We start from the raw sequence: 25,513 nt of genomic DNA on the forward strand, positions 1-25,513 counted from the left end.
TGCACTATGCTTTTATTTTAACAACTGAATATTTTATTTTGTGTTCATTACATTATATTTCATTTCAAACATTTCCCTGAAATCTTTCAGGACAAAGTCCTATCAAGGCAGCTCAGTCATATTATAATTACGCACACACATGCATACACACACAGACCCCAATGTGATAAAAACATAGAGATTTTGTTAATCCTTGCTGTCATTGAATTTCTACTTGGAGGAAGATTGTTACATTAGGGATTATTTCAAAGGTGTGATCCCTCACCTGAAACCTGAAAAGTTTCAGTGTATTTTACAGTGTCAAGAATTCTACCATCATAGCCTTTGCCTTGTACTGCTTAACATGTAGGACATACCCATGCTTCAACACGCAGAGTAGCAGCATTGACTGAAGAAGAAGTATAATGGCACGGAGCTGAAGTGCTCAGCATTCTGGAGGCTTCTTGAGTCTATTTGTTGTTATGTGCCTTGAATTTGACATATGGTGACCTGCCACAGGATTTTCTTGGCAAGATTTATTCAAAGTTTTGCCACTGCCTTCCTCTTAGGATAGAAGAGTGTAACTTGTTCAACATCACAAAATAGGTTTCCATGCCTAAGTGGGGATTTGATCCCTGGTTTCTCAGAATCCTAGCCTAAAAGTCAGACCTACACCATCGATCTTGAGTCTACATATATTCTACATGGGTTAGCAGGACTTGACAAAGTCACTTGTCTGAGCCAAAGGACAAGATGACAGCCCTTCCTCTTGTGGTATAAGCAGACACTGTCTGGACTGCCAGTTGACTCTCACTTCAGTTATTAGCAATGAGATAGCACCCTTCCACTGGGGTAGAGGACAGTAGGCCAGTTTAAGGGAAGGTTATTTAGTAAACACAACTCTATTCTCCAAGACAGGAAACACCTAGGAGGCTTGTCAAGAATAACCATGAGACTCCTACTATCCCCCATCTTAATAATAATAATAAAAAATTTATTTTTATACCGCCCTTCTTCAAATCAGGGCGGTGCACAACAAGATTATAGAATACAATATACAGAGCAAGTACAGAGCAAGTACAAAATACAAAAGACCATATCACAATAAAAACCTAGACATATTAAAAACATTACAACCTCATGCTAGTCTACAATGCTGGCAGAGGGAGGGGGGTAAGTAAGCATTCTGGGGGGAGTATTCAGGGGTAGGCCTGCTCGAATAAATAGGTTTTCAACCCCTTCTTAAATTGGGATAGGGAGGTGGCAGCGCGGAGCTCTGTGGGCAGCGAGTTCCAGAGGCTGGGGGCCGAGATCGTAAAGGCCCTCCTGGAAGTGGAAACTAACCTGGCCTCCGGAACTCTTAGAAGTTGCTGCCCTGATGATCTGAGAGTGCGGGGCGGATTTGAGATGGTTGCCTCACTGTCTAATACTAGAATCAGTCCATGGGCTGGATTCTAACTATTTTTCACTCAAGTATCAAGCACTGCAGTAATATGAGCTTTGAAAACTGAAATTGCTAGATATACGACATTATGAAAAGAACTGACCTTACGTTTTAGTTCTTTTCCTAATGTCTTAGATCTAGCAATTTCAGCTTTCAAAGGTTATATTATTGTAGTGCTTGATATATACAGTTCCTGCACGTGCCACGTGTCTCAAGGTACTTGGCCCTGGCACATCGATTAATTGTTTGTGTACAAAAGGTACCTGCTGTTACTGATACCTTGATGTCCTCAAACGTTCCTTACTTTTATTATTAAATCAGCTAATAAATCTGTGTTCCAGCCAGCAACAAAAATGTTACAATGACAATTAAACTGCAAAGTCCACTGCTCATAAACAGATTGTGCCAGTTTCCTTGCATAGCACCTCTTAAAAGTGTCTGGTTATAAATCAGACAATGAATCTGACCCCTCTAGACCCAACTGAAATCATTATGACATTCAGAGCGAAAATCAATCTTAACATTGCTGAAGGTACTCAAGGCAAGATTGCAGACAGTTGTTTCCCTACTACATCTGCAAACTGGGAACATACCAAGCAAATTCTTTTCATTTAAGTGAGGCTTGGTCTTTATCAGCATTCTGGAGAAGGGCTCTCTAGTACCTTGCCTAGGTACACTGAAATTGAAAAACAAAGTTTCTATTGACATTATGCCAGTAGTTAACAATTTGTTTCAAGCTGGGACTGAGACAAGATTATGTGGTTATGTGACATGACAGATTTTGATTGTAGGGCACAGGAGGGAATTTCACAGCCTTTCAGGTGATGTTGAATTGCAACTCCCAGAATTCCTCACCACTGGCTATCTTGGCTAGAGTGGCTGCAAATTGTAGTCCAATAGCCTCTGGAGGGCCACACTTTGCTCACTACTGATTTAGAGTGATGGGCAAGATCTGGAGAGACTCGAGGTGTGTCAACACTGTACAAATAATGTAGTTTGATACCACTTCAGTGTTATAGCTCCATTTTATGAAATCCTGGGATTTGTAGTTTTAGGTCTTTAGCCTTCTCTGCCAGAGTGTGAACATGCCTCACAAAACTAGAAACCCCAGGATTCTGCCATGGCAATTAAAATGGTATCAAACTGCATTATCTCTACAGTTTAGATGCACTTCAGACTCAATTCCCATTTGCTCTTGAAGCTTCTAGCTCTCAGCTGAACCTATTTTACACGCTTTTTGTGAGGATACAATGGTGGGAGAGCACCATGTATTCTAACCTGAACCCCTGGGGCAAAGGGCCAGCTAAAAATATTATACATTGTTTCCATTTCTTTGTATATTATCTTGAGCATCGTGGCTGGGCTAGCTAGGTCTGTTGGGACTTGTCATCCAACAACATCTGGAAGGATGCATGATTTCTGCACTGCTGTAGTGAGATGACTTAAGGATTTATATTATAGCTGGTGAAGTTGAACTAGAGTGTGAGTTCTAGCCAGTACTGTTAGCCTGTGATTTTAACATGAGAGGGTACCGTATATACTTGACTACAAGTTGATTTCATGTATAAGTTGAGGGCAAGTTTTGGGACCAAAGTTATGGATATTAGTGTGGCCCATGGATAAGTCAAGGGTAAAACTTTCAGGCTCTTTAGGTCCATGGTGGTTCTTCAGCATTTCCCTGACAGTGGACTGAGGATGTTTCTCTGCCGCAGTGAGAAACACCAAAGAGCACCAGTTGCAGCCATTTTTTTTCTTGGAGTGGGGTTAAACAGTCACAGGTGCCCTCTGCCCCTTCAGTCCCATGAAGAAACCTACTGTTACAGTAGACTCTACATGGAATGGAAGCTCTTTACTGTTGGTCAGTCCATGGTTGTCTGCAGCGGCTGGCTTGTCTTCTCAAAGAAGGCGAGGAGGAGGCAGGAGTGAAGAGCCAGTTGCAGGAGAGCCAAACGTAAAAGGAACTAAGGCAGGCAGGGAGAGAAAGTGTGTCTCTGTGTGTGTGCGCATGCATGCTGGACTAGGGAAAGTGGGGAGGAAGATGTGTGTGAATGTGTGTTTGTGATTGTACAACCCCTGAACTAGCCAAGGTAATTTTCTCCAACTTTAAGGAAAATTTGGGGCTTTAACAGTGGTGCATAAAAGGGAATTGGTGAAATAAACATCTAATATTCCCTTTATGACTTGGAAATTCAATAGTTAACTGTCTTCCTTCACAGGATAGATTAGACATACATGGAAAGGTGTGAGAATTCTATTTTGGATCTTTTTTTATACTGAGACTAGATGCTATATTTATATCAGAATTAGGCACATAAAAATAAAGTCTTGTGTAACCTGGCTTTAATGGATGACCTTGTTCTGAGCTGAGTTAAGCCTGCTCACGTTGCCAGTCCTTCATATAGTACTTACTCTGTTTTTTGGGAAGCACAAATATCATCTGAGATCCTGTTTGATATGTGTCAAATCCAGCAGTTAACAACTCCATTAATAGCACAGAGGAAGGTTATGAAAAGGTCCAGCCTGAGCAGATGGTTATTGACAGCCTAGGACTAGAGGACAAGAAGACAAAAATATTTGACCTTGGAGTGCCCAAAATAAGCTTTAAAAGTTTCTCATGCATACATGATGGGTTTTTCATGCTAGAGGAAGCAGGAAGAAAGGGGATCTTTGCTGAGATATTGCCATTCTGCCTTGGCCTTAGTTTATTATGTATGCACCCATCTCTCTTTTTATAAAAAGCTGTGAAAAGCTGGTAGAGGCTCTGCATATGTGTGTGTGTTCATGCTGTCAGCCCAATATTCTCTGCATGAGTAGAATGGCTTTCTTTCACTTCCAATGCCACTTTGAATAAGGAGGTTATGTACAAATAAAACAACTAATATACACCCAAGAAGAAATCTTTCTTTCTTTCTTTCTTTCTTTCTTTCTTTCTTTCTTTCTTTCTCTCTCTCTCTCTCTTCTAAGAGCTCAGTCAGCTACTTGCTTTGAGTTATATTTGCTGCAGGCTTACTGACAGAATGCACAAACAACTACATCCTACATACAAAGCCATCATATTAGCTTGCATTAACACTGTGCTTTTATAAAGGATGAAATGCCACATTCTTCCATCTGTCAAGTACATTTTCTCACCTTGACACATGCTCATGTTTATTTGCAAAGCATGTAAAAAGCTTGTTGACTGGGCATGTTAATTATGCCTAATCTGTGGTGGATTATAAAAACAGAGAGATCAGTCACTAGAGAATATAGACAGATATGCCCACATGATTTGGGCATGCTTAGTAAATACTAATACTAGTAATAGTAGAATAATCACACTGTCATCCACTTGCACAGTCTGCATCTAATAGTTTTCCTGTCCAAATCTGTGTTCTGTTTCTCCAAGCACACATAGTTATACGCCATTTTCTGTATCAGAACTGGTGTAGTTCCAGACTTCCCCAAGAATTCTTTCAGTGTCAAAAACTAATGCACATTATTGCTATAGCAATAATTATCCAGCCGATGATACACAGGACAAAAGTATTGCAGCCATTTTGCTGATGGGTCTAGCAGTTGATGGTATAATTGGGCCACCAACTATATACTGTGACCAGCAATGAGTTCCCCATTGCTGGCTGTAAGGGAAGCCTGGGTTGGGGAGCATGCTCCCCTCTTTGCCCCCAGGAAAGGTAGATAGAAGAGTAACTCCAAGAGTTATATAGCATAGCACAAAATGTGCAAGTATGACCAATCTTTTCCTTCCTTCATCAGCTGTGAGTACTCTGTGACTGTCTTCAACAGAGGGAAATTCATTCCTCCAGTCCATTCCCAGCTTTTATATCTTTTCCTAGTTTCAAACTGCCAAGCTAATGCAAAAAGTATCAGACATGATCCCTAATACAAACACCACTGGACAGCTGTTAATGTTTGGCTATGGTGCCAACAAGGACTCCAGAAAACATCTGCTTAGTGATGGAGGCTCAGTTCACTACACATTATAAAATATATGCTACTCATGGATGTCCAATGCATGTTTACTCAGAAGTCACTGTGGTTGGTGCACGTTATTCCCCTATGATTGTGCTTAAGACTGAAGCCATTTCGACTAGCATGCCATAATTATTGTGGGCTCAGGTTGCCCACTCTTTTACAGTAAGACTCCTGGGCACTTCATGATTCATAGAAGTTCAGAAGTAGAAGCCTCATGATCAGTAGTAGTTCAGCTTGTGAAGTTTTCCCCATTACTTTGGAGATTATCGCACTGCGTTCTGAGACCGTTCTCATCACGTGATGAGAACGGAACGCATTTGAGTATACCGCACGTATGTGTTCCAATCGGGTTCTCAGAACGCTTAAATGTGTTCCAAATGTGTTCCAGGAGGGTACAGATATGAATGTGTTCCCAGAGAGCTGAAACGTGATGAGAACGTTTCAACAGAGGTGTGTGCGATATTCTTATCCGTTCTCAAATCCGTTCTCTCATTCCTCCGTCTCCTGATTGGCTGAAAGAATGACAGGCAGGGAGGGAGGCAGGCAGGCGAGCGACTGCAGTGAGGGAAGGTGTGTGTGTGTGAGGGGGGAAAGAAGGAGGGAGGGAAGGGAGGAAAGTTGGGACAAGTGAGAGAAGAGGAAAGAAGGGAAAGAGAGAGAAAGAGAGAGGGAAACAGGGGGGCCAGAGCAGAGAGCAAGAGGGAGAGGGTCTGGCTGCTTCTGCGGGGGCCTCTAGTGTCATGTCCAGCGGGGCTCCTGTGCTGGCAGCCTGCATGAGGCAAGGATAGCAAGGATGGCAAGGATGCCCAGGACCTTCTCCTCCTTCCCTCCAGGAAGGAACCCACAAAAGCTCCTCTGTTTGGAGCAACACACAAAAGCAAGCAAACAACTCCCAGAATTCCATAGCAAAGAGCCAGACAAGAATTAAAGCGGGGAAGGAAGCTCACAGGCCCCACCTGGAATATTGTGTCCAGTTCTGGGCACCACAATTCAAAAAGGAGCGTGTCCAAAGGAGGGCGACTAAAATGGTGAAAGGTCTGGAAACCATGCCCTACAAGGAACGACTTAAGGAGCTGGGGATGTTTAGCCTGGAGAAGAGAAGATTAAGAGGTGATATGATAGCCCTGTTTAAATATTTGAAGGGATGTCACATTGATGAGGGAGCAAGCTTGTTTTCTGCTGCTCCAGAGACTAGGACCCGGAGCAATGGATGCAAGCTCCAGGAAAAGAGATCCCACTTCAATATTAGGAGGAACTTCCTGAGAGTAAGGGCTGTTCGACAGTGGAACACACTCTTTCCTCAGAGTGTAGTGGAGTCTCCTTCCTTGGAGGTCTTTAAGCAGAGGCTGGATGGCCATCTGTTGGGGATGCTTTGATTGTGATTTCCTGCATGGCAGAATGGGGTTGGACTGGATGGCCCTTGTGGTCTCTTCCAACTCTATGATTCTATGATTCTATGAAGGCACACATTACATGCGCACACACACAGGAGGCAAAAGGCTGACAAGCAGCCAAAATGGGGAATTGGGATGACAGCAGAGGACTCTTCTTTTCTAACCGGTTTAAAGAGCTGCTATGGCTGCCGGGGCTCTACCCTTGGCCCAGTCCCCTCCCTGGCAACTTGCTTTTCTTCGGCTTGAAGAGACCTGCATGGAGCTCCTCCTTCTTCCCAGCCTTGCAAAGGAGGTTTGGGATGTAACTTGCAAGGCTCATCTCTCCTCATTTCTCTTTCTCCCTGCCTTCCTCCCGATCCCTCCTTCTTCCCTCCCTTCCCTCCCTCCTCCTTTCCCCCCTCTCTCTCTCACACACCCCCCCTTCCCTCACTGCAGTCGCTCGCCTGCTTGCTTTCCTGCCTCCCTGCCTGTCATTCTTTCAGCCAATCAGGAGACGGAGGCGGCCTTGGTGGAATATGTTCTCGGAACGGTTTCAGGAATCGCTGTGCGGTAAAATGCAGTTCTGATCACGTTCTAGTTTACTAATGCAGTAATATCTGTTCCAGGAACGTTCTCATCACGTGATGATAGGAACGTTCTCAGAACGCAGTGCGATAATCTCCTATATGTCACTGTTAGGAAAAGTGTATCAGTCCATATGATGGAAAGTTAGAATCTTGTTTCAACTCTTCACTTCCAACTTTCTGAGATATTAAAAAATTAATATACAGTATTATAAAAGTGGTACTTCTTTGGAAATTTAGTATTTGACTTCATAAAGGAAAATTCTTTTTAGCTGTTTTTAAATGAATCTTTCTCATGGCTGCTTATTTGAAATTCCGCAGAAATGTGTACACCAACTACCCAGAAAAAAAAAAAAAAACTATTGTGTACTTACTGTTCTACTCTGTTTTTCTTCTGTGATTTTGGCGGAGATCTGCCACACAGATATAAGCAGTGTTGTTTTTCATGGCCTGCAGCTAATTATTATCACCTGTTAACTGATGTAGATCAAATTGCTGTTAAAAGGACACCTACAGCAGTCAGTTCAGAAGCTGGAAAACTTCCACAGATATATTTTTCAAAAGCAATACTGCTACCCTTGATCTTGCATTTTCCAGAAGAGGGAACAAGGATATCTAGCTAGGGGTGATTAAGGAGTGTGTGTGTGTGGGGAGCACGTTGCAGCTATATTAGTTTGTGTCCAAGGTGGTCATATGCAAAGGGAAGCTTGCTATTCTGAACAACTGCAGAATGAAGATCTTCAGATTTTTCATGGATTTTGTGGGACAGCAGTGATGATGAGAGAAGAAGACTCAATTGCATACGCAGGATATTGCTCACAGTTCTTTAGACTCAAGTAGAGTGGGCCACTGGGGTTTGGTTCCAGGACTCTTTGCAGATACCAAAATCTGTGGATGTTCAAGACCCATTAAATACAGTGGATAGTGAAATGGTAATCTTTATATAAAATGGTAAAATCATTTTTAAAAAATATTTTCAAGCCATGGATGCTTTGATCTATGGACAAAGAATCCATAGATACAGAGGCTAACTGTAAAAGTGTTTTCAACCTTTTCCATTAGAGGTCAGATAGAAGGCATGGGGTGTCATTATGGTACAGACTGCTGGCTTGTGGCAGCCTGGGGCCAATTCTAGGTTTCCGGAGCATGCAGCATCTGCACTCTCCAGAATCCTAGCACATATGGATGGTGCCATCTTTACGCAGCACTGTCCATACAGTGCGTATGTCCATGATGCAAGCACAGTGCAGCATCCACACCTCCGGGCACCGCACTTCTGTCATGGACACATCACAGTGCGCCAATGGCACACTGATGACGGCATCCATGCGTGCCAAGAAGAACACATTTTTTCAGGGTTCATTTTACTCAGGAGGGGCGCTGCGTGGTTTGGCTGCTGCAGCGTCCCTCAGCAGTAGAAAGGAGCGGCTGCAGACCCTTTCAGGGCGGTCTGTGCAGCCCCTATATTACCAATTATGGGATGTTCTTCTTTGCCAGAGGCAGAAACCTTGGATTTCCCCCCTAATTAGATGCTGCTTGATGGAGTGGTTTGAATGTTGGACTAGAACTTTGAGAGTCCAGGGCTTACAACCCAGCTCAGTCATGGAAATCCACTAGGTGACCTTGGGCACTCAGTCTTAGAGGAAGGCCACAGTAACTCTCCTCTGAAGAAATCTTGTTAAAAACACATATACCCTAGGATAGGATCACCATAAGTTGAAATCAACTTTAAGACACATAACAACAATGGAATGGGTGAGTGAGAATACTTTTCTCTCAGATCTTTAACTGAAGAAAATAAGAATCAATATACAATTGTTTGCAGCACTGAAGCCTATGTGGTCTTACTGCTAGCTTGTATTAAGAAACCTAGGATCTACTCAAACTAGAAAATGCAACATAGTTTATTTGATATAATCTACACCCTACCATTGCTACAAGTACTCATGGAGAATTGAGATATTCAGAGTATTTATTCTAGGGATCAAGATGAAGACATAAGGGTGGAATAGCAGCAGACTTCTCCCAGAGTTAGTCTAAGACAATTTGATGCCTGAAATAAACTAGTAAGCAGTGCTTCTGTGCTTCCCTTTCCCCAAAGAAATCAAGGTACATATTATGCAAGGGTGGTCAATTTATTTTGGCACCAACATGAAGCAACAAAATACAATAAAAATGAAATAACTGACAATTTTGGGGTAGTACAGACCGGCACTTTGTGCCGGCCTGACTGCATGCTAGGGTTGAACTAGGGCTGAGTGTTTACACACTCAAAGCCCTAGCTCCACTACACGTGCCCCATTATGGTGCGCACCCATCCACACGGGGTGCACCATTATGTTGCATCGTTGGTGCAGTGCCCAAACGGTGCAGTGCCCATCATGGCACGCAAGTGCCACTATGGTGCCCCTTCCAGGAAGCTGCTTACAGCAGCTTTTTTTTGCTCCCAAGAGGGAGTGGATAGTTGCTGTGGTGTGTGGTTGCCGTGGCAGTGATCTGGGGCTAAAAGCGGCGGCATTTAGCCACCCATCTGTTGAGCCCCTTTCTGTCTTTTCAAGACACTCAATATCAGCTGTCTGTTAGTAGGACTAGTAGTGACGTCACTTTTATGGCTGTAATTGGAATTATAAATAACCACCAGATTGGCAGTTGAGGGCAGTAGGATAGTCTTGGGTGTCAGGCATGGTCTCATGATAGATGGCTTAGTCTTTGACCTTCATGTCATTTCCTAACATCCAATATTTGGGACTTGAGGTAGCTGCCTTCCTTTGCCTAATGTTAGGGAAGGTCCTTGAGGAGCAGAACCTGAAGCAAAGATGCTGCTGGTCTCACTGTAAATGTATCCATTATTTCTGAAATGAACTCATAAGGCTCTTCAAGTAATGCTGAAATTATAGTTTTACTGTCACGATTCACAAACTCAAAAACTCAATTTAGATTCAGACCATGCTTTCTAGAAACATGAGTGGTTTCCATAAAATAAGTACCCAGGTAGAGTGTGTTACTGAACAAAATATGCATTAATTTAACTTTTATTTGTTGTTGAAGAAATCATAAGACTACAGATTTTATGATATAGTGCAATCTTAACATAAGAGAAAACTTCAGTTTGTCAATATCCATAGCTTATATTGCACTTGAAAATGAATGATGAATATGGAACTGGGCACATTTCAAAAAAGGCATGGATTTTCCCATGAAAATCCATTTTCTCAGACCATGAAATAAACTGGAGGGTGCTGACTCATCTCCTTGATAGGCGACTCAAGTCCTTGATATCTAGCCAAAGGAGCATATGACTAAGGATCAAGATACCAGTATATAGAGTTGCCACTTATACATTGCTCTCTGCCAAAATAAGGGAAGGAAGGAAGGAAGGAAGGAAGGAAGGAAGGAAGGATTCATTCCATAGTTTGGATGAGTTGCTTCCCCTTCTATATATTTTTTTAGTTACATGATCTCCATTCCTGTGACCTATGGCTTGTGTGCTGTGGGGACAAATACTCCATGAATGCTTACTTTCACGATCAGCAACTTTTCTCTATCCACTAAACCTCAACCTGTCCTTATTCCCAGAGAGGCACCAGGATTTGCACATTCATTTATCTTAAAGGCCAATATTCAATATGTTTGGCAAGCAGGCCCTTTGATAAAGTTCTTCTAAAGCAGCTTGACCCAGAGCAGAGCCAAAATGAAAGCCACAGCTTCATTTTGCTGGCCAGTGATTCTGTCTGGCCTGAAGAACTTTGAGACACACACATCTTCTTGCAAATAATTGTTTCAATAATGGGCAAACTTTCCTTTTAGGCAATGCAACATTACACAATTTGCTCAGTTCAGCAAACAGCCCCTATGTTTGCTTCCAATGTTAATTTTAGCTTTCAAAAATAATGAAAAAAGAGAGAGCAAGATTTCAACACTGCAGTAGGCTGCCTCATGCAATAATCAGAGTTCAAGTGTTTCTCAGTCCAAGCATGGTTGTATCAAAATTCAGCTGGCAGAGCATTTAGCAAAGCTGCTCTTTCAGAAGACCGTGGCTCTCATTTGATCCTGTGCAAGACCCTGCTGGAATTGCAGATGACCCTTTACACAGTAAGTAGCACTAACCAAAAGTGATCAAGATTTTGAAGAGATACAGCTTAAAGAGACAGTATAAGAGAAATAAAGTGTTATTTCAGTATGTATCCTCTTATAATTCTTTCAGAAAAACCTGTTTATTGAGGATGGGAGAAAGATAGAAAATTCCTTTTTCAGCTGCTTTTAAAATGTCCCAGGACTTTATCACACCAGCCTGCTGTCCTGCCACAACCACACTAGTTGAAGAATGGAAGCATACTGATTTGGCATCATCTCTTATCACCCTTTATCCCCTGTGATTTATTTTCCACATGGCCAAATGCTACCTTCCAATGAGCATAAATGAGCCATTGTCACTGCCACGTGCCTTCCAAAGCTGGCTACTGTATGAATGTGCACACAAAAGCCAGGTTTGGGAGGCAATTGGCAGCCATGATCACCCCTTTTCCCTGCTCCCAAAGTGTAGGGCTGCTGTGTGCACATTCACATAGCAGCCCCACACATATGATCATGGCTGTCAACTGCCTCCTCAGGCAGACAGCTGTATGAAGGTGCACATAGCATCTGGCTTTGGGAAGCTTTTGGCAGACACAATCACTGCAAGGAGGAGAGTGGAGGGTGGAGGAGCAGAATCACACCCACCCACACCATGTGACTTCCTGAGAATCAGAACTGCAGCAGAAGGGACCCACTGCACAAATACAGTAATGGAACAGCATGAGATGAGTGACCGGTGCATACCATTTGCTCCTACCCAGGGACCTTTCCTTGCCCCCAGCTGCCACCGGAGGGACAGCTGGGGGCAGGGAAGGGTCCAAGAGGAGGAGGAACAGCAGATGCCTATTTCTCTTCTGCCCCAGGGACCTTTCTCTGCTTCCAGATGCCTCCGGAGGGACACACCCATTGCCCCCCCTCCCGGACCTTTACTGGCTTCTAGCTGTCTCTCAGAGACAACTGGAGGCCCGGGAAAGGGTGAGGGGAGAAGTCCTGTCCCTAAAGCCTGCCCCTGGAGGGTGGAAGTCTTACCCCTGGAAAGCAGAAGCCCCACCCCCAGCACCGGGTACTACCCAGCGCTGAGGGAAAAAAAATATTTTGGGCACGTGGCCCCCAAAATGTTTGCCAACACTGACTAAGACCTTTATCACACTAGCAGGCAAACAGGATTTAAATGAGAGTTAAACTAGAGAAAACTAGGAAATGCCTGACATTTCTTGGTTTTCTGTAGTTTAACTCTCATTTAAATCCTGTTTGCCCACTAGTGTGATAAAGCTCATAGAATCTCAGTCATGCAAGCTCCCTTCCTGTAAACCAGAGATGGGCAAGGTGTGCCCCTGGGACTGCATCTAGCCCCTAAACTATTTTTGTGGCCAGCCATCTGATTTCTTGGCCAACCCTTCACCCTGGAAGTCCCCAGGAGAGGCCATTCAATTTTTAAAAAGGTTGCACTCCCTGTACTATTTAACATGAATAAATACCCTAGTTTTTAAAACCACTAGTGGCTTCTGCCCACTATTTTGTTTTCTTTTTGAGAGTCTATGCCAGTCCCCAGAATTGCCCCTCCCAACCCACCCCATCTTCCTATATCTGATAAAACTTTCTCAAAGCTTACAATTTTTGCCAGGTAAAAGGGCTGTTTATTGCATGTATGATATCACTGACAGAGTTACTCGAAGCATCTCCACTTGCATGTTCCACTTACTGCTTGTGTAACATCTGAAAAGAACTGTGGCAGCTTCACTTGGTTCATGGAATGGTTGCATATGGAACATAGATTATGGAAGCAGTGTGCAAAGTCCAGTCTTGCTAAATCCATCCCCAGGTTGAGTGCCACATCCTATTTACATCTCTTTAACATAGCAGGGATGCTAGGTCATAAACTATGTTCTAGCTCTATGTTCTGACTCTTGTACTCTCATTCTCTCTCTCTCTCGCAAGTGGATTTACTCAAGTTTTGGTATAAGGAAGCCATAGTACGTCTATAGTTGAGCTCATAGGGTGGGGCAGCTCTGATAATAAATTCAAAAGAGTTTGGGGAAGATTATGCCAGATGAAATATTCCTGTAGTGAATATAATTGTGTTTAGTCTTGTAGTTTTTACCTATGACTTCATTGTTTGTGCTTGCAAAAATATAGCAGCAAGTTTTGTTAGGCAGTAAGAAGTTGAAGAGGGGGCTAAATGCCCTAAAGGCCTCTGATCCCATCGAAACCTTGGAAACTAAGCAGGGTCAGCCCTGGTTAGTACCATATTTGGATAAAATACTGCCAATTAATACCAGGTGCTGTAGGCTATATTTCAGAGGAAGGCAATGGCAAAACCATCTCTGACTATTGCTTGTCTAAGAAAACCCAATGAAACTCATGGGGTCACTATAAGTTGATAGGTGACTCAAACATACACAGAAGAACATTGTTCTTCTGGTTGTCTCTGGCTGCATTCACACTGCAGAAATAATCTGGTTTGACACTGCTTTAACTGCCATGGCGCCATAATATGGAATTCTAGGAATAGTAGTTGGTTGAAGTACCAGAGCGAAGACCCCAAAACAGGACTCCAAAGCAGGAGGCAAAAAAGGGGATTAGCAATACTGCTCATATAATAAAAGGAGAAATGCAAAAGGTACCATTGTAATCCCAGCAACTGTTCCAAGTACAGTATATCCTCCATTTTCGCGGGGTTCAAGTCCGCAGTCTCGGTCCTTCATGGACTGGCAATCTGGGGGGGGGGGGGGGGGTTAAAATTATTATTATTATTATTATTATTATTATTATTATTATTGCTTTATTTATATAGCACTGTAGAAAATGGTGTGCGTGCAGCCATTCAAGCCAATGGGGCTTGAATATCTGCGAATTTCCATTTTTGCAGGGGAGGGGGCGGAACAGATCCCCGTGAAAATGGAGGGACACCTGTATAGTAAAACAAACAAACAACTTTTTTTAAAACAAAGAGAAAGGCCATTGTGAAAAAGCCCTTGGTTTATTCTCCTGATGCCTTTAGAAGAGAAGTGAGCAACTGTGGAAGTCTAGGAGGCATTTTCATATGTTTTGGATTTCAAAAAAAGCCTATCCTGAGTCTAAATTGGCCCAGGGGCTGCAAAATGTGGTGGAAGTGCAACCCATCCCCTCTAACTGAAATTTTGGAGCATTTTAAGGTAATTTGTTTTTGAAAAAAATTGGACAACTTGTTTTTTATCTGTGAAGGGGCCCATTGAGCCTCCAAAAGTTGTGCATATTGGATCCACACCCCTTGGATTACCTCTAGGGGCACTCTGAAAAACAAAAATGCAAAAATATTGTTGACACCTAGGGACACTGGGCCCACAAAAACAGCCCTAGGGAATTGCAAGCAGGCCACACTATGCCCTCCCCTCTTTAGAAGCATTCTTAACAATAGCAATAGCAATAGCAAGTACATTTCCATACCGCTTATCAGTGCACTTAAGCACTCACTAAGTGGTTTACAAAGTGTAAGCTAATTGCCCCCAACAAGCTGGGTACTCATTTTAGCGACCTTAGAAGGATGCAAGCCTGAGCCCTTTCGCTGGTATTGAACTCACAACCTTGCAGTTTGTGAGTGAGTGGCTGCAGTACAGGCATTTAACCACTGCGCCACCAGGGCTACTCTAAACTTCTTGAAGTATCATTGTTTTCCTTCCCGTTTTGTATTTTATAATGATTTAACTACTCATAAATAATTTCAGCACAGTGTTTGGGTGTGTATGTGTATGTGTCCTGATGCAGGGTATAAATAATACCAAAATGTATTAATACAGAGAGTAGATGAATATATTATTGGAAACATATTTTTAAATAACTAACAATACATGCTATTGTAATAATAATATAATAGTGGCAGGGAGCAGCATGCCTGTGCCGATTCTAGGGTTCCAGAGCAGTCACCAACTGCATGCTCTGGAACCCTAGTCCATCCAGACTCCTTCTTCATGGTGGCCTCCTGTCCACACGGCGGCCGCCATGGTGACATCACCACCGCACAGCGTCTGGATGTCACTTCCAGGAAGCGGCATCATGGCAGCGCCCTTTTCCCTTTATGGTGCCGCAAAAATGAAGCTGCTTAGAGTGGCTTCTTTTTGGCAGTGCATCGGTGCTGTGCGGTGCGGCTTCCCCCCAGTGCTGTGCGGGGGAAAGACGGGCGGTACGGGCCATAGTATTCTTCTTTCTGCCGCACCTTGCTACGTGCGTGTCTCAGGGAAGACTTGCTAAAATGTATAATAAGGGCTTCTCTGCTGCCTCATTGTGGCTTAGCTTGACCTATCTTGTTTGAGTAGTTGTTTGGCAAGTTGGGAATGAAGTCTTTTTAAGCTGTTTCTGTGTGCACAGCCCTTTAGGGATTGCCTAGTTGGTCTTGCTTCTTGAATTACTCACTCAAGCTAAGGGATGAATTTTGCTCTGCTTGACTTTCCACCTAGTAACCTTTCACCTACTGAGGTTGCTTACTTTGTTGCTTGCTTTTGGGAGAGGATGCTGAGAGGGCCCTTAGGCTCAAACTATTTTGAGATTTAGATAAAGGCATGTTGTTTGCCCAAATAAAACAGCACACAGGACAAGGCTGACTAACACTGTGGTGTTGGGTATTTGCCACTAACCTTTTTGAATCCATGGCAAATATTATTACGGTCAACGTTTGTGCTGCGATAAAGACTTTCAGTAAGCTGAAGGTGCCCATTTAATCTCAAAACAGAAAACAAGAAGTCAGGATGTACCGTTCTCCCCTCTGTATTTAGGCATAGCGCTGGTGGATCTGAAGTTGGATAAATGCAAATTGGCCTTGTGAGAAACCTGTGAAGAAATTCGTTTTTCAGTGTCATTTACTTGACTGTATACAGGGGATCTTTTATAGGGTTGCCAGACTTCAGGGAATAGGTTTGAGTATGAGGGACTGACCTCACTTTTCCAGTTCTCAGAATGACAGGGAGAAATCTCAGGGCAAGAACACTACTATGAAAGGGCTGTGTATTCATGCCCTTTGAAAGGGCTGTGCATGTATTCCCCATTTGTCTGACTTGATGTATTTTGTTTGAATGGTATGCTCTGTACAATTGTGTCTCATAGCTTGAGTCCAAGAGCATACTCAAGTTACGAACCTAAGATTTCAAGGAGAGTGGAACCTTATGAAGTCTGATCTGACTATTGACTGACCAGGAATATTTCTGCCTTGCTTAGACTAAGTCTCAATGTGTTTGCCTTCATTCAATCCATTACTGGTGGTGGCAGGCACCAGTTTAGAACCAAGACACCTTTCTTGGAATGATATGGAAAGGAGAGATGGAGTTGGGTGTCATCAATGTAAAGGTGACACCTGACCCCAAAACTTCCAACAACTTGTCCTAGCAGTTTCATGTGTTGAAGAGCATAGGGAACAAAACTGGACCTTGGGGGATCCTGCAGACTAATGGCCATGAAATCAAACAGGACTTCTCCAGCAGCACCTTCTGAGTTCACCTCTCCCAAGAGGGACTGGAACCACTGTAAGACAATACATCTAGCTCCCGTCCAAAGAAGGATATCATGGCCAATGGTATAAAAATCCACTGAGAGGTTCAGCAGAACCAACAAAGACACAACCCCTCATCTAGTTCCCAACATAGTCTCTCCTTCAGGGCAACCAAAGTTGTCTCTATAGCATACTCAGACCTGAAGCCAGATTGAAATGGATATCCCATTTCATTCAGGAGCCTCTGGAGTTCAGATGCCAACAAACACTACAGAACCTTGCCCAAAGAGGAGATATTAGATATTGGCTGTACCTATCTAGTCTGGATGGGTACAAGGAGTCCCCCCCCCCCCAGTTCTCACCACAGCCTGTTTCAACCCCTCCTTGCTGCAGTGAGGCATTTACCACTCCTTTTATTGTTTCTATAAGTCATGAAGGGCATGGGTCCAGTACTCATGTGCTGTCTCTCACCTGTCTAAGGTGTGTTACAGACCGCCCCTTTGGGGTGGCCTGTAGGCTCGCCTTTCCCTGGTGTATCGGGGCCTCAGTGGCCAGAACGGCAGCCGCTGAGGCCCCAATCCACCACTTTCCGGGCCGCAGGGAAGCAGCAAAGGGCTGCTTCCCTGCAGCCTGGAAAGGGCTGTCCTTGGGGCTTCAAGCCCCAAGGACAACCCGCGGTGGCGGGGAGGAGGAGAAAGGGGCCGCTTGGCCCCTTTCTCCCTTGCGTTGCTGGGCGCAGCCGTCTGAAGGCTGCGCCCAGCGACACAAAACAGCGACGCAAACCAGGAAGGAGCTCCGAAATGGAGCTCCTTCCTGCTCCACGCAAAGGGCGCATTAAGGGCCCTCGCGCGGAGCGACAATGTCACATCCGCACCGCCCCATATAGAGGCGGCGCGGTCGTGACGTCATCATGGCAGGCCCCATGTGGAAGGGGCGCCGCCATTTTGTATGGACTCAGTCCGTACTAGGGTTAGGGGGGTGCGGAAGTCCATTTTGAGTCCGTACTTAAAGGCCTGTGTGTAACGGGCCTAAGACCTTTTGACACCCTCAGGCTGCAGAAACTGAAATATATTTGACAACATTTTCAGGCTGCAGAAACTGAAATATATTTGATAACATCGGAAAAAGCAGAAATCAAGATTACTTCTATAGACCTGTATCAGCCAGGGCATCCAAGTCAGAATGGATATGAGCAATGTTTGCTTCCAAAGATCTGTTTTCTTTGTTCTTAATTCATTTATGTGGAAAAGTGGAATTTATATGGAGTGGCCTGGTTTGTCACAGATCCCATATGCAAATATGTACTCTGTATGTGACATTGGTATGCACTATGTATTATGTCCTGGCTACAAGCTTTTAGTCCATCTGATCTCTCTTTCTGAGTGTATTCCTCATACTGTAGTGTTCTGTTTCTGGCATAGGGGAAGCATAGGGGCAGCTAGAACATATATTTGCTAACAGATAACCTGATCTCAGAGGTAAGTATATCCCACGAAGAGGTAAGTATATCCCACGAAGAGGGAAATAATATCTAACTGATAGAGAGCTAGCACTGAGATACATACTTTAAACCACCTTCTTCTCCCGAGTCTTAAACTGCAATAATCTAATCTTTATATCATTGAACAACCCAGGAAGATGGGCAGAGTATCTAACTGATACTGGATTTTAAAAAATGTAATGAATATTTCAATTCAGCAAACTATTATTTTCTAAAGCATGTGCATCCCATTTCCTGGGCAGCTTAATCTAATTGTTCCTTTTTGTTTATTTTCAGTGGCAACTGAAATGTTGCCGGTGTGATTCCAGAACCCCTCACGCGTTCAACAGTCATCGGGTGGAAAATGTCCTCTCTTCTGCTGGATCCATGAGATGGTGGCAGTCCCAGAATGGTAAACCTTTGTTGTGATTAGGGTACTTTCAGGAGGAAAAAGAAGCTGAAACCACCCTGATGTGGACGTGCTGTAAGATGGTGTCTGGCTTGGAAATTTTATGATAGGAGTGATGTGCTGAAAGGGGCCAAGGGTTGTGTGGATCCAGCAAACAGAGTTTGGATTTGAGTAGATAAAATGCTAAGAGGAAATGGATGACCTGACAGACAGGAAAAGTCTTTTGTTTTCTCAACCTCCATGACCTGCTGCTCTGACAACTGTCCTTTCTGTCTCCTCACAGATGTGAATCATGTCTCTCTCCAACTAGATCTGGATAAGAAGTTTCAGCTGCATAGTATCCTGCTAGACTTTATGGTATGTGTAATACTATCATGTTAGTATCCGGGTTTACAAATTTTGATTCAGGTGATTTTAGCAAGTCATAGAGACTTCTATGAGAATCTTAATTTGCACACGTATTAGGCTGCCTAACAAAGCAGAACAGCTAGACTCTTTCTGAAATAAATGCAGTTTGTTGGAACCAGCCTAAATTAGTTGAACTGAAGTTCCTTTCAAAGCAGTATGACAAGTTAGGCATGACTTAAATCTGACTGATATCAGTGAGAATGATGTTCTGCTTATTTATCTTGGATGCAATGTGTCCTATTAAAGTTTAAAAACAAACAAAGAGCCTCTACAGACAGACCAAAATAAAGCAGCTTTGGGTCACTTTGGAGATATGCTCTTTAAATGATGCATGTGTCCTAAGAGGCTGGAAGACACACCAAAGCCATGCTCCAGCTCTTAAGATGTCTGTATGGGCCCAAAGAAAACAAAAAAGTAGGAGAGAAATATGATTTAGAGAGAGACAGAGAGAGAGAGAGAGAGAGAGAGAGAGAGAGTGCTTAGATAGGAGATATTTAGAGACATGGCATGATAAAGTAGTTTAAGTATTACATGAGGACTCCTGGAAACCAAAGTATGAATTCCTGCTTTGCCATGGAAACCCACTGGGTGAATCTGGGCAAGTCACAGCCTGTCAGTCTCAGCAGAAGACAGTGGCAAATCCCCTATGATTAAATCTTGCCAAGAAAATCTTGTGATAGATTTGCCTTAGGATCACCATAAGTCAGAAATAACTTGAAAGCACAGAACAATATGAGAAAATATTGCAGACCTGAGAGTGCTAGTAAAGGCAAAACTGTTAGGTAGATAAGAAGGAACACATATTCTGTTGCCAAAAGTTTGGATTATTTTTAGAAAAAAGGTTTGGAAGTCCTCATGCTGAAACTAGAGTCTCTGCAGGGCACAGAGTGAACCCACACATTTCCATCTTTCCAACACCAAACTGGAGACAGCATACTTGAATGTAAGGACAGCCACTGACCACGAATGATGGGAGAATCAGGATGGATACAAAATGCATCTTTGCACAGCACACATATAAACTATGGAATTCATTGCCACAAGATGTTGAAGCATCTGCCAAACTGGATTGTTTTAAATGAGCATTAGATAAATTTATGGAGGTTAGGACATACCCTCCAACATTTCACAAATAAAAACAGGGACAACAGCAGAGTGTTGTCAAGATGCTAAAGGTTATTAATAAAGAAAAATACATAAACTAGGAGAACCTGCAGCAGTTTACTTTTGCCTGTGTTTACTGGAAATGGCAAGACTGTCCCCTCCTCTCCTCTTTCCCTGCTGAGCGAATAGAGTGCAAACTGCTTTTGAACTCAGTTTTCAGCAACTGAAACAAGCTGAAACAACTGAAGCAATGGGGGAGAGTAGAAGAGAGAGAAACTGGGAAATTTTAAAAGCAGCTGAAGAAGGGAACGAAGAGGCTTAACTAGGACTGTCTCAACCAAATTGAGACAATTGCATGATATGTTATGATGATCAATAGGTACCAGTCAGAATGGTTATTTATCACCTCTAGTATTAGAAACCTCTGAATGACAATTTTTGGGAAAGGCAGCAGCCCTAGTCACACAATTGAGAGCAGTACAGTAATGGCTGCCTGGAAAGCAATATGTTACCACTTTATTATTAATTGTGTGACTGCTGCAAGAACAGGGTTTGTGCAAAAGAGTCCTTAGTCAGCCAGGGGCTCATTCACGCTACACAATTATAGCACTATGATTCCATTTTCATTGCTACCATTCCATCCCATGGTAGAATTCAAAGACATGCTGTGTTAGCCTGGAAAATCAGTATGGAAAGGGATCTTGTAGCACCTTTGAGACTAACTGAAAGAAAGAAGCTGGTAGCATGATCTTTCATAGACTTGAGGGTGCAAGTATACATGTCCTGCTTGTGGGCTTCTTATGGGCAACTGATTGGTTAATGGGCTAAAGTGATTCAGCATGCCTCATCTTAATTTCTTATGGCCTGGCACTTTTGCTCACTGAAGTGTACAGGGAAAATAACTTCTGTGTCAATTGAACCCTGAAATTAATTCAGATGGGGTGTAAGATGCTGTAAGAGCTTTGAAGAACTTTGCCAGTTGCATTGGGCACTGCTGTGAAAGGCAAGAGCCCTCCCTTCTTTAGCTTCACATTCAAAGGAAGCCTCAGGCCGATCCCTCTTGGTTCTGATCTTGCCATAGTAAGGATGGTGAGATGATCTAGCCCTATTCTTCTCTCTTCCCCTCACCCCCCCCTTAGAGTCCTCTACCAGTTGGCATGGTGATTGAGCGTTCTACTGATTTTGGCACAACCTGGAAGGTTTATCAATACTTGTCCACAGACTGTGCCACATCATTTCCATGGATCACCAGAGGCCTTCCTCAGACGTGGCAGGATGTGCATTGCCAGGATATACAGACTCAGCACAGACCACCTCAGAATGGAGGAAAGGTATAACCACATGCTATTGAGTTATTACTCATCAGATAAGAAAATCAACACAGTGTGTATGGGCTCAAGAAGATTATGGGGATACATTATTATTATTATTATTATTATTATTATTATTATTATATTGATTTCATAGCATCATAGTCATAAAATCATAAAATTGTAGAGTTGGAAGAGACCACAAGTGCCATCCAGTCCAACCTCTGCCATGCAGAAACTCTCAATCAAAGCATACCCGACAGATGGCCATCCAGCCTCTGTTTAAAGACCTCCAGAGAAGGAGATTCCACTGCACTCCGAGGGAGTGTGTTCCACTCTCAAACAGCCCTTACTGTCAACCCTTACAGTAAGGGCTGTATTTGTATCCCTATCTTTTCCCAGAACTGAGATACATCCAAACATTTGCTTTGTCAAAACTCAACTATTTTTACAGTGACCATCAGCAGGGCTTCTTCACTACACTTCTTTTTTAATTGAGCTTCTGGTATATGTTATGGAGATTTAGCTCCTTTTAATTGTCACCTGAGGTCATCATCCAGGAAAATGCTTTGCAGACAAATGGCTGTTCTATCAGGTTTTGGCCTTTTTGATATCTAGGATGAAATTGTAGTCAATGTATTAACATAGTATGACATGTCTTGGTATGAGCATAGCATTTCTTAGAGAAATTAGGGCTTACAGATACTCATGAGTAGTTTCTTCTAAAATTTTCTGATTTTTATCTTATTACTTCATGTTGTAGCTTTATTTATTTATTTAATTTAGTGTTGGATTTTAATGGCTGAACTGAAAAATGGTAGGTAGAGAAGCAGACTCATCTGATCTAAGTCCTTGCCACTGGTTGTTACCATGCTAGTGTGGTAGTGAATCTCCTTCTAGTTTTAGTATGAACTTTAAAGGTGCTATCCAAAATGATTATCATGGCATGTTACAGACTGCCAAAATAAAGCTGCTTCGGGTCTCTTTGGAGGTATGTTGTTTAAATGACGCATGCATCCTAAGAATCCGGAAGCTGCACCAAAGCTGCACTCCAGTGTTTAGGAATGGAGTGTGGCTTTGGCGCGACCTCCAGACTCTTAGGACCCATGCATCATTTAAATAGCATACCTCCAAAGAGACCCAAAGCAGCTTTATTTTGACAGTCTGTAACAGGCCTATGTCTCCAAAACAGATCCAGCATATTGTGCAACACCTTTACAGTTCAGACCAGAAGCTGGATCAGATACACCATAACACTGATATGGTAGCCATCATGACAGACAACCTGCCAGTATACCAATATACTGTCACTTCCTTTTAGTGACAGTGTAAAAGACATTTCCGCAGTTATGAAGTGAAACTGATCATTTCAATGAAGGCAAGGTAGAAATATCTATTCTTTGTTTTTAATCATGTTTTCCTTTTCTGTTCTTCTAAGATTGAGTTCAACCCCATTAGCCTTGCATCTGGAATGACAACATCGCACAGCCAAAATGTCAACAGTATGTACATACTAACATCTGTGGGTTATGGAGTTCACTATAAGTGTGGGTCAGAGGAATTTTATTGGGAAATTACAGAGAGCAAATCATGTCTACATACCCGAGTGGATGATTCCTTCTAGGTTTTTTGAAGATACTTAAGTCTTGGCCATTGTACCTGAGAATGGATGCAGATTCTCTTTTTATGATGCAGGAAGGAACAAAGCTTCTAGGCAGGGCATATATTTTGATGCAGAAGGTCCTAGGTTGAATCCCTGGCATCTCCAGTTAAAAGGATTAGATAGTAGATAATGGGAAAGACTTGCTTATGGCACACCTTTTAAAACCAGTTCAAGCCTCCTGGGCTGGAGCCGGGGATGCGGAATGAAGGTGGGGATTATTGCTCATTAAATCACAGTTGAACTGCCTGCTGCCATCAGCCCAGGTCCAAGATGGGTCCCAGTTGTGCTCCGCCAGCACTTTTTAGAAGCAGGAAAGTTTCTGACTACTAAAATGTGATGGCGGAGTGTGTCCTTGGACCTGGGCTGATGGCAGCAGGCAGTTCAACTGTGATTTAATGAGCGATAATCCCCGCCTTCATCCTGCCTCCCGGCTCCAGCTCGGGAGGTTTGAACTGGTTTTAAAAGGTGAGCGATAAATTCCTTTCTCTACTGAATCCCCAGAGAAGCTAAGTTAGAGTGGACACATACTGTGATAAGTGAACAAATTATCTGACCCAGTACTATATAAGGCAGATCTCAATGTTCCTAAGAGAGTTCTGTTTTATGGGGTGAATGATAAATTGTCTTATGTACTCTGGGGTGATGGAGTAGTCATTCTGTTCCTTCTTGTATATCAATTATTCCATATAGAAGGCCACACAGCTTTGGATCTTATTTGGTCCCTGTTCTCCCAGTTAATGAGTTTGGCTGTTGTCTCACAAGTTCTTTCAGATGTGTATGTATGTCTGTTCTCTGATCCCAACTAGATCTTGGAGAATTCACCAGCTTGAGAGTGAACTTCACACAGCTGTCCCACCTTCCACACCAGGGCTACCGATTACCTAGTGCTTTCTATGCCTTGACTGAGATGCAGGTGCAGGGGAGCTGCTTCTGTAATGGACATGCTGACCGTTGTGCTATCCTGGATGCTTCTTCTGGAGAACCCAGTGCTATGGTGAGTGTATGGACTGAGAAGTGTTGCTAAGTCCAATGACTTCGCAGCTGTAGCATTTGATTCTAGTAGGTCAGTGCTTCAGTTTGACCTCTCATTAGTAAAATTTGTTCCTACTTGTTTGCAGAGATAACCACACTCTACTTTTGAAAATGGAAAGCAGGTTTTTTTTCAGTATGCAGAATCTAATTGACAGGTGATAATATCTTGCCATCTGTTCTGTTCTAAGAGCTAAAAAAAAAAGATAGTTCATGATAACATTAAAGTGAAACAAGCAGTGATGGTGAACCTATAGCAAGTGTATCAGAGGTAGCACTCAGAGCCCTCTCTGTGGGCAAATGTGCCATCGCCCCAGCACAGAGTTTGCCAGAGTTTGTTACTAGAAAGCCAGAGGGACATGGCACTTTGCAATAAATAAGTGAGGTTTGGGTTGCACTTTGGGCACTCGACCTCTAAAAGGTTCACCATCACTGGTTCTATTCCTGTAGGTAGGCAACATTTTCGCCTGGAACTCCTGTCAGCCAGGGCTAGTATACCCAAATGGGCAGTGATTATGGGTATTCCAGTTCATAAACATCTCAATGGGCTCAGACACCGATCTCTTCTCTTAAGGCTAAAGGGCCAGTGCCTTGTTAAGTCCAGTTAGGCTCATGTTCTGAAAATATATCTACAGATTTCTCTGTAACTGAAACTACTCAGAGGCTAGAAAGGAGGTGGAAATAAGAGCCATATACAGAGAAGTAAACTGGGCAACCTCCTTATATAATCTAATTTGGTTGCTCCTTTTTTGCTTTTTGCTTTCTTAGCAATTGTGGGTTGACAAGATCAAGGGGCTAAAGCAGTGGGGTGCCTGATTGGCAAACTATGCTTTTGGTACCTCTGGATGAAAAATGGCTCCCATGAAGAAATTGTCCTGGAAATTGTGTTAATAAGGGTTAGTAATCCTCCAGGTGTTTTGGACTGCAACCTCTATAGTACTTCACCATTGGCTGGGATTTTGGGGAGTTGGAATGCAAAACCATCTATAGGGCTAAATATTTTGGTGTAAATGATACAGGACATTCCTTTTGCTCCTATACCTCTTCTTTCTAACACATCCATGTACTGGGCAGAAGGATATAGGGAATGTTGGCCAGACAAGCAGGCAAGCTATCTGTCATGATATCTGACTATAAAAACAATGTGGATTCCTTTCCTCTTCTGCTCAAGCTTTGATTAGATTGGATAAGGGTTTCCCCACGTTGCTAGAGAATGTTGGGCT

General features: G+C 43.0%; 1 protein-coding gene across 1 annotated transcript in view; it reads left to right on the forward strand.

The window, feature by feature from the left end:
- The window catches only part of LAMB3 (laminin subunit beta 3), a 198,082-nt gene that overhangs the window by 134,593 nt on the left and 37,976 nt on the right, over positions 1–25,513 (forward strand). The window contains exons 6-10 of the mRNA XM_089514426.1: positions 18,665–18,779; positions 19,060–19,133; positions 21,428–21,619; positions 23,037–23,100; positions 24,068–24,255. Coding sequence (XP_089370552.1) covers positions 18,665–18,779; positions 19,060–19,133; positions 21,428–21,619; positions 23,037–23,100; positions 24,068–24,255 — 633 coding nt within the window. The remainder of the gene's footprint in view (positions 1–18,664; positions 18,780–19,059; positions 19,134–21,427; positions 21,620–23,036; positions 23,101–24,067; positions 24,256–25,513) is intronic.

The sequence above is a fragment of the Sceloporus occidentalis genome, unplaced genomic scaffold (assembly GCF_023333645.1).
Source record: "Sceloporus occidentalis isolate IW3139 unplaced genomic scaffold, rSceOcc1.0.p SCAF_3, whole genome shotgun sequence".
Classification (NCBI taxonomy): domain Eukaryota; kingdom Metazoa; phylum Chordata; class Lepidosauria; order Squamata; family Phrynosomatidae; genus Sceloporus; species Sceloporus occidentalis.